At 32.4% G+C, this 10,542-nt stretch overlaps 1 protein-coding gene across 1 annotated transcript; it reads left to right on the forward strand.

Annotated features, from left to right (window-relative positions):
• Positions 1 to 7,174: 7,174 nt before the first annotated feature.
• Positions 7,175 to 8,119, forward strand: LOC130870008 (olfactory receptor 10AG1-like). Its single transcript, XM_057762574.1, has one exon. The coding sequence runs from the start codon at positions 7,175 to 7,177 to the stop codon at positions 8,117 to 8,119; it is 945 nt and encodes a 314-aa protein (XP_057618557.1).
• Positions 8,120 to 10,542: the final 2,423 nt, after the last annotated feature.

The raw sequence follows: 10,542 nt of genomic DNA on the forward strand, positions 1-10,542 counted from the left end.
TAAAAGGCCTCCCAATCTGCAGGTTAGGCCCCAAGAAACCTACTTGATTTAACTGTAGTGGGACCATCTGCTCTCAGTGTGGGCTTCACTGTTTCATGCTTGGACTATCCCACATCCGCCATTCTCCACTTCGTCTGTGCACCGATCTCCGCCCGGCGCGTGCGTAGGCCCGCCCGGCCCGTGCGTTGGCCCTGGAAAACTAGATCACCGTCCCAGACAACAGCCCTCTATGCAATCAGGAAGTGAGTCTAGTCGCATCACAAGAGAGGTGGTTGAAGCTCCTCCCATTCTGTGTGGTATAGGATACTGAACTAAATCTACAGGCCAGATTGATGGAGGCATTTTTCCCAGGTGAGGTTCCTTGTTAAAAAAAAAAAAAAAAAAAAAAAAAAAAAGATCACTGTCCCAGACAATGGCCCTCTGCACAATCAGGAAGAAGTCTAGTAGCCGGAACCAGAGCAGGAAGTAAAGAGCTGAAAATTTTCTTTAAACAGAGTCTGGTAGATTCACAGCGGAATAGAATAATAAGCAACAGATAGGACCATTTAAGAAAGAAAAATCACAAGTGAAGTAGTAAAATCACTTTGGTATTTTCCTTGCCTGTCATTTAGAATTTGTGTACTGAAACACAGAGAAAACTTCAACAAAACGGTTGCATGTGGAGTCTAAATTTTGGAGTCCCATTTAGGAGAGCAGTAGAACAGAAAAAAATGTAAACAAGATTTCTGGGTGTGGTACCTAAAGACAGACTGCAACAGTTCTATTTATAATTTCCTTAAAGGAAGATGACTCTCATTACCATGATGAATGTCAAGCAAAGGGCTGAATTCATAAAATGTCATTTTGACTAAATTATGATTAAATATTTTGAATGAAATACTTAGAAAATGAAGAACTAAATTCAGCATTTGAGAACAAATATAAATAACACTTGTAGAAATACATATGACTTGGCTATGTCAAGCGTGTTTTTGTTTGTTGGTTTGTTTGTTCATTTGTTTTATTGTTTTCCTGTGCAAAGTCATGTAATTGACATGAAAATCTTAAGTAGTTTTAGTATCGTGCAGTCATTGGAGAGCTTAGCAAATTATGGCCAAATGCTACTACATTACATAACTCACACAGCAGAGGAAAGTGGAATAGAATTCAACTACACCACACTTAATAGAGCTCTGTACTATGTTGGTGATTCTTTTATTTTTTTTAGATTTATTTATTTATTATGTATATAGTGTTCTGTCTGTATATATGCTTGTTGTCAAGAAGAGGGCACCAAGTCTTATTACAGATGGCTGTGAGCCAACATGTGGTTGCTGGGAATTGAACTCAGGACCTCTGGAAGAGCAGTCAATGCTCTTAACCTCTGAGCCATCTCTCCAGCCCCCATGGTAATGGCCTTACTACACATTTTTGTTCTGTACAAGGTCAAAAACATCGTATTGAAGGGATGAAAGGAGAATAGGTGCAAATGAATTGTCTGAGACCATCTCAGATGTAATTTGTTAGGAAGCATCCATCAGGCTTGTAAAAGTATCATTTTAGCTGCTGCAGTGAATGAGATTTTTTCTGCTGTAAAAAAATACTCATCCTGAATGTACAAAAACCCCAATTCTGATGAAAGAAGGTTGGAAAGAAAATTGTTTTCAACAAAGTAATTTGATAAAACCATCAAATAAAGTTTTAATAAACAGTGTGATGCATTCCCAGAAAACAATGAATCAATAAATTATCTAGAAATGAGAAGGGAAACATAGCAAAGAAACAGTTTAATAAGTGTTACTTTAATATTGCTTTATTTTCCTCTCACTAATAAAAATCATAAAATGCATTTTATTATCTCACTGATAACAAACAGAAGAATTATAGATGAAACCCAAGTTCTGTGAAGAATATTTATTATGATAAGCAAACACAACACCCTAGTAAAAGTTTTATGATTGTCTAATTTTAGGATCACGATAATCCTTTTAAAATGTGAAGTTAAAAGTATTTATCAGAATAGTGGGGAGTTTCAAAATTGCAGTGCTACACAGAGTCATGAGAATTTAACATGAGAGTCAGTGTCTTTGCTTCTTATTGCCCCAGTCTCTACCCTGGGTCTTGAGGAAGGTTGTTTCATAATTTTCTGAGAAATCATCATATTGATATCCAAAGTTACAACTGCATGTCTCTTTTTATGTTTGCGCTTCTATTAATAAATTAGGATTGGTTTGGTTTATCATCAGAAGTTGGAAAGGTGCTGTGTAAGCAGTCACCAGATCTTTCTGCTCTCGAAATAATGCCTGTTCACAACCACTTGTGACTTTACCTTCAGAAACTCAAGTGTCCTGTTCTGCCATCTATGGTGTAACAGGCATGTAATTATATACATAAATAAAAAGTGTTTTTTTTAAAAAAAAATAAAAATACTCATCATCATTGTTTAGTGTTTTGAATATAAACTATAATAGTTATTATTTGGAATTTCACTAATATTTTAATGGCTACAATTAAAATAAAGATATTACACAAAACTGTAAGAATATATAAAATCCTACAAAGGATATGATACAGATTTATTATTCTAAAGTCCTTATTTTCATTTCTCTTATCTAAAATATTATGTCTGTGTTAATAGTATAGGATCTTATGATTTTTTTTTAGTATTCTTCTCCACTATATTTTTACACTTCCATATGCATTTTGAAGGACATATCTGGGGAGTCCACAAAATCAGCTATAGTACTTTAAATTAAGATCTAACTTAAGAGTTCCTTGTTGGGGAACAAAAGCAGGAAGTAAGTGGAATTTTGGGTTGGGACTGCTGAACACACTTGCTGATTAATGGTATTGGTAATCTTAGTTTTCTATATGTAGTAAAGAATGAAGTATCACTATATTTTTTCATCTTCATAGATGTCATTATGTATGTGTTTTAGATAAGTGATTCCTGGAAATTATGCACAACACCAAGTTCACACAACCTAGGGAGAAAAATGAGCCTTTCTTTTCTTCCTCTTTTTCTTATAATTTCTGGAGCATAAAGAGAGTGTGATGAATGAGGGTTCAGATCTGGGAGATATGCTGCAGAATTCAGTCCTGGCCAATGATGCAGACCCTCTTGTGTATTTACTGTCACTCCATGGCTGCATTGTAAATCTGGAAATTTGTTATCATTTCTTAATATAATACATAAAATGTCTTTGCACTGAGGTGCAGTGCTGCTTTCCACTACTCTCATGACTGGGAAACAGGAGCAGGCAGATCATTACACTTCTGAACCCTGACAAATCTCCATAGGGAACTCCAGTCCATCCAGACTACAAACAAGATTCACCATTCAAATAAATGATTAAAATTGAATAAAAAGACTATCAATTTCTGATGTTCTCATTGTTTTTACTTCTTTTGAGAACTGAAAACATTCTTTGATTTACTTAATTTTTATACTTATTTACTTAGAAACAAAGCCTTACTATGAATCCTTAGGTGACTTTAAATATACAGTTCTCCTGCTTCAGCTATCCAAGTACCATGGTGGCAGTCATACATCCCATTCCTGGCTCTCATATTCACAAAATAGAAAAATATGATATTTAAAAGGAGTAGTTTGCTCAAGTGTATCTTCTTTATTGTTTTGTTTTGTTTTGTTTTTCTTTGTTGAGCTTTTGGATTCTTGGGGAAACCTGTTCCCTTCATTTAGAAAGAGACTTGGGGAAAGAATTTATTCCCAGAACAGACAGTGTCCTAATTAAACAGTACAGTCTGTAGTATATATTGCAAGGTGATTAAACACCTTTTTTAAACAAATTAATACTTATGTTTAGAAAAACTAACTTATTCATCATTATTTGTCTTATTCCAGTTCATAAAGGTGAGGAATTTATTCTATGCAATTCTACTTTGGATATGTATCAAATTAATATTTCCTTGTGATTTTTTTAAGGTTAGGTTTTAGGTTACATTATTAAGTCAGTTGAGAACAAAATATAAAATCCTTTTAAATGTGAAAGTTAATGTAGGAGAGATTATTGTCAAGGTCACTAAATACATCATCATCTTATGTGCTGTCATGAATCACAGTAATTGATTTTTTAAGTTTTAATTACTTCTTCAAGAAATCATTTTCTATTGTATTTAGCTCTTTTACAAGTATAAGTTCTTGAGATCAGATCTCCTAATATCTAACTCATGTACTAATTTTGAAAATATGTAATAAAAATCATTGAAATGTGCATGTGTCCTATGGGGGAAAAAAACAGTTCCTCATGGTTGTTAATTTTAAACATATTAGCATGCCTTCTACTTTGGCTTAGACACTTTTGTAATAAAGACATTTATGTATGTGAATGTGTTTGTTTTTATCTACTTTTTCTCTACCTTTGATTTTTTTTCATATACTAGCTCAGTAAGCTCAGATAGACAATATGCATATTGAGACATTGCATTATTTCAAATTACAGTATTGACATCCAAAAATTTCATTGTTTAACAGACATGTGATTTATATAAGCTTTAATATATTTAGTCAAATCAAAATGAGTATATTTTCCTGTAAAGCCTAAAATTATTCAATTTTATCTTTTTATTATTCTATACATGAATAATCATATCATTGCAATATATACAACTTTGAGCACTATTTCTCACCAAAAATTAATTGATAAAAAGTTTTCCAAGAGAAAAATAGAAGATCTGCTGATTAATTTGGGGATGCATTATGTAAGGAGATGTTTATGTGTGCAGGATCAGAGGTTTGTAGCCCAATTATTGATCATTTGCCTAACATGGATGAGACCCAGGATTCAGCTTGAAAACATAGAAAAAATAACAGCAGAAAATGTAAGTATGTTCTAAGCAAATGTGTAAATTTACAATTTATTTTGCTTAGCCTGTAGTTTAAAATTGAAAAATCCATTAAATGTGAAAAATTAATGGTCTTTTTCAATTTAAATGATATTTTCACCATTTATTAGTTGAGAATACATTTCATACATGAATACAGCACTTATTGATGCTTTCTCTTCAAAATGAAATATAATACTTCCACTAAAACAGGAAAAAAGACTTCTGTAAAGAAGATTTCTGTATAGAAAAGAAAACATCAGATAATGCCTTTGGCTAGTATATTTTAAGGCATATCATAGTTTGATTTAGGAACATACTTTCATTGAAATGTTTTTGAATGCCACACAAGCGAGATTACAATATAAAAACAGTGCATACCCTTCCCATAATCAAACACAGAAACCAAAGCAGAAGGCACACTTTAGAGTTATTTATTATTTATATTGTGACAATGATACATTATCAGGGCAATAACCAACAAGCAGACATAAATCACATAGTATATCCTTGTCTTCATGGAAATCATCTGTCTGTACATTATTTTTATTGCTGTTAATATATACTTGTCTGAGTTAAATATGTGAAGAAATATGCTTAAATGATTATGAAGAAGAGACACTTTGTGGAATACTTTTATGATCTTCAAATGACTTTAGCTCTGCCACATTTTACTAATGGTATTTGTATACTTTGAGTTTCAGTTATAGTAAGTTCACATATTTATGTTAAATTCTCAATAAAATTTTATACATTTACAAAATAGAATCAAATCTATCACTATTTTAACACTATTATTAAAATGAAATATGGAAGAGTACGGAGGGAAACAGATTTTTTTTACTTAACATACTTAATGTTAAAAATCCTTAGGAATTCAAAGTTAATTTCAAACCCTATACCTTCCCAATTTGCTTTCTCATTTGAACTGAAATTTTGAAAGAGCTACATATAACTCTGTCAAAACAAAATTAAAATCCAAATTCCTCTATACAATTGCTTTCCTTATTCATCCTTTCCTGAAAATGACTGAATGTGAAAATTTATTAATATAATGAGGAGAATAATACAGTTAGTATTATCTAGCAGAGTGGATAATCTTTTTATTCCCAATGGCTGCACACAATAAGAGAAAATATATCTACTATTGAAAATAAATGGATACATGAGTAGAGAGAGAATAGGTAGATGAAAGATTAGGAAGGAGTATAATGAGTTGTGTTTGTGATACTTGGAATAAAGGAATATTTGGGCTTGTTATTACGTAACAATTTCAAAAATTTCTAAGTATTGGGAAGTTTTACAATGAAACTTTGAGAAGTAAAAAAATGGAGGTAAAGAGTTTTAAAGGGGAAATACTTCTCTGGAAGTAAATGAATCATACAAAAATTAAGGAAATCATCCAGGATTCTCAAGCATAAGCCCCCTGAAATGCATAAAATGGAAGAATGGACCAAGTAGTCTAGCTGTATACATACAAATCTGAGTATATATGGAAGACTTAGAGCAGCATAAAGTGAGCTGTGGTAGACACAGTTCTGCTACAATATACACTTATTCAAAATAGAGAGATGCACCTCTTAGGTTACACTTCCATCACAATGTGTGCAGATGGGTGGGAGAAGATGGGGCAGCTTCTGACCATTCAGCATCCTGAGATAGAAAGGCCTCAACATTCTTTATTTTGTCCTAAGTTCCAATTTAAGGACAGAAACATTACAATATGCATAAAATTTATAACATTGGTTTTCACAATCTGTATACTAGAAAAAAACAGTTTAATATTTTAAATTCTGTATTATATTTGGGGTACAGGTGTACTAAAGGAACCTATATATAAAACCATCAAACCCATAAAAGAAGGATTATATTAAAATGTCAATATATATTATCCCTCAAGCATTTTACATACTTTGGTATATTACTCTTGTATTTAATAATACCTGTGTATTATTTAATAATTTATTAAATTAACCTCAATATAATAAGCATGAAACAAATTATTTGGGAAGTGATAAAAAGTCATTTAAAAGACTGAATCATTATTAAGCTGAATATTAACTCAAATTTTGAACTTGATTCATTGACGAGTAAAGTAAAAGCAAGCATAATAATAGAAAACAACCAAAATGCTAACTGTATAAAGTAACAGAAAATTCAGAGAGTATTTATTGCATATTCTGACTAGCAAGAAATATACTTTCTCAACATTTAACAGAACATATAAGATGTATGCTTGTATATTTTTTTTCTTTCAGAAAATTAAGAAGTTTGGGTTGTAATTTATATGCAGTACAAACAAACAAATGCAGTCACGTGACTTCCAATTTGAACTAAATCATCTCAAAGTATGGGTCATGCAGAGATCAGAACAGAGGACAATGCCTCCACAGTCACACATTTCATCCTCCTGGGATTCTCTGACCTTCCCAACCTCCAGGGGTTTCTTTTTGGAATGTTCTCCTTAGTTTACATCACTATCCTAATTGGAAATAGCTCCATAATTGTGATAACCATCCTCGATCCTGCACTACAGAAGCCCATGTATTTTTTCCTGGCAAACTTTTCTTCTCTGGAAATCTGTTATGTGTCAGTCACTCTTCCTAGAATTCTGTACAACATTGGTACTCAGAATAGAAACATATCCAAGGTGGCCTGTGCCACACAAACATGCTTCTTCCTTATTCTGGGAGCCACTGAATGTTTCCTTCTGGCTGTGATGTCTTATGACCGCTATGTGGCTATCTGCAACCCTCTGCACTATCCCTTGGTCATGAACCCAGTAAAATGCAATCAGCTGGCTGCAGGCTCATGGCTTGGTGGAATGCCATTCCAAGTAGCACAAACCTGTCAGATATTCTCTCTAAGTTTTTGCAATTCTAATCGAATTAACCACTTCTTCTGTGACTTACCTCCCATTCTCAAACTAGCTTGTGAAGATACTTCTGTTAATGAACTGTCTGTCTACTTAGTGACTATTTTCATTGCTACAGTACCTTTTATGTTGATACTTGCTTCTTACAGCAAAATCATTGCTACCATTCTGAAGCTGCCAACAGCCACAGGACGAGCAAAAGCTTTTTCCACTTGTTCTTCCCATTTGCTTGTAGTGTTTTTATTTTTTGGATCAGCCACGATTACTTACTTGAGACCAAAGTCCACACATTCTCCAGGAACTGACAAACTGTTTTCTCTATTCTACACCATTGTGACTCCCATGTTTAATCCCTTGATATACAGCCTTAGGAACAAGGACGTGATTGCCGCACTGAGAAAATTGTTACTTCGAAAATAATGTGTGTTTACTAATGTCTAAATTAATTTCTGTAACTAGCTGTGATACTGGGACACCTTATTCTGGATGCCACAGAATGCTACTTCCTAGCTACGGTTACATGGAATTCTGTAGCCCTCTTTGCTAATATCTGGTCTATGTACCCAGTTAGTGGTGGGCTCTTATGTCAGCAGAATCCTTGTTTGCACAGAGAAGACTTGCAAATGTTCTCTTTGTCATTTTAGGGTTTCTAGAAAATCAGTCACTTCTGTGACATCGCTCCCTTTGTATATTCACTTACTCTGTGTGGCTATCTTTTTGAATGAGATGGTGGTCTTCTTTGGTTCTGTGTTATTCGTCATTTTCCTTTCCATTAGCAATTTTCTACTAGAATAAAATCATGTCTATGATCTTAAAACTTCCATAAACTATATTTATCCCCAAACTTGCTGCTTCTGTTCATTGAATTTTGTAGATATGGTGTTACTATTGTGACTCTGATGTTTATCCCCAAGTAAGAAGGATATCAAATTGATACTGAGAAATTATAATATAAAGAATTAACAGTAATTGAGTGTGAAAAGTTAGAAGATATTTTTTATATTTGTTTTATGTATGTATGTATGTATAACATTTCTAGGACTCTTCTCATTTAAGTATGTAATCATTGTTTTCACAATGATAATAAATTACAAATAAAATTTATTTATTGTTGAAAGATGTACTATACATACTGTGAAATAACCAGCCATTTCATTTTTACCTACGGAACTTTGTTTCCATACCCAATAAGAAAACAGAACAAAAACAAATGAAAAGATTTCCTGTAGTAATAGATGAACAAAACCTCTCACTAATGTTGGATGCCTTTTTAGTATTTTAGAAAGGTGATTTGACCTCTGTGTGGAAATCAATTACATGAGGGCTTTTACATTTGTACTTTTTCAATCTTCTGGAACGACAATTTTTTTATGTTAAAAAACAATTTATTTTTAAACAATTCAAAAATAATTTAAAGCAATATTTATTCAACCAAATATAGCATGTATAATGTTCCTAATTCTACCATAAAAGTAATTTAAACTAATGTTTCTCATTCTTTTCCAGCAATTGTCTATATAAGTACTATATTTAATTAAATAGGTGAAAAGGAAATTTAAACATTTCATAATTTACTTTTTAAAAATAACCTCATGGTTTAGTTTTTTTCCTTGAAATCATAGTTTAGTAATATGAGTTTTTCTAGCAATTTTCATTCATTTTGTGTACTCAAATGCGATATTTTCACAATATAACATTAAGTTATCATTGACAATTACTTTTAATAAAAGTCTTTTATCTTAAGTAGTATTTATTTAGTATTTTAATATTTAATATGAAAATTTAGAAAACGATTAAGAAATACTTTTAACATTTGATCATCATAAAATCTGTCAGAAATGAACAGTTTTCAAAGAGCATAACTCATTTCCATTTAGCATCAATGTTTTGACTGTGAACTGTGTACCAATCATAGACATCTCTTAAATCATGACTGGAGGACAGCCTCCTCTTTGCTGCCATGTTGTCCCTTTTTTCTTTAGGGAAATAACAAAATGTCAGCTGGTCAATAAATACTGGAAAGATTAATATAATCAGTTTCTATAAAAGTTGAAAATTGCAATTCCTACTCTCCCAATTCATAACTACAGAGACTCAAACATTATATAGAAAACTACATTTGCTATCTAATGTAATTGTTTAAATAATGGAAGTAAAATCTAGAAAATTGGGAAATGTGAAGAAAAGGGAAATGTTGGAGAGTAAATATTAATTGAAAGATAAACTAATGAGTTCATTGATCGCTTTTTAGGAAAGAATTTCAAATGGCAATTTTATTTATTTATTTATTTATTAAAAATTTCTACCTCCTCTCATTTCCTTTCCACTCCCTCCACTCCACCTCCCCCTCCCTCTCCGGTCCTAATCACCTTTTGGGAATGTGGGCATAGTTTGCTAGGAATACTTCCTGTTGATTAGGAGAGCTGATAAACTTTGGGGACCCAAAGAAAATTTAGAATTATGATCGAATCTTGACAGGAATATTATTGATAATCTCAACCAGCAGCCTTAAAGCTTTTCTAGATGCAGAACTCAGAGGAAACTGCAAGAGAGATGCTCTCAAATGTTGGATCATCTGGGCCATCCATTACCATTGGAGAATTTTCAGGGCCTAATCCTTGATCAAACATTACTATTCTTAACCAAGAATGACTTTACAGCCACTAATTTCTTATGAAAACAAAAGCTAATACTCTTCTCCAAAGTAATATATATTTTGAAATAAATTTTGAAGGCAAAGTATTTTCAAAATATATAGGTTGGATTAATTCAACAGTCAAGTGTGTTTTAGCAGCTATTGTTCCTTCTTCAGCAGTCAAACAATTCAAAGACAACACAACAAC

This window comes from Chionomys nivalis, chromosome 2 (assembly GCF_950005125.1).
Source record: "Chionomys nivalis chromosome 2, mChiNiv1.1, whole genome shotgun sequence".
Taxonomy (NCBI): domain Eukaryota; kingdom Metazoa; phylum Chordata; class Mammalia; order Rodentia; family Cricetidae; genus Chionomys; species Chionomys nivalis.

What these genes read in the sequence shown, in the direction of transcription:
- LOC130870008 (XM_057762574.1), top strand. Translation starts at nt 7,175, where the DNA reads ATGGGTCATGCAGAGATCAGAACAGAGGACAATGCCTCCACAGTCACA.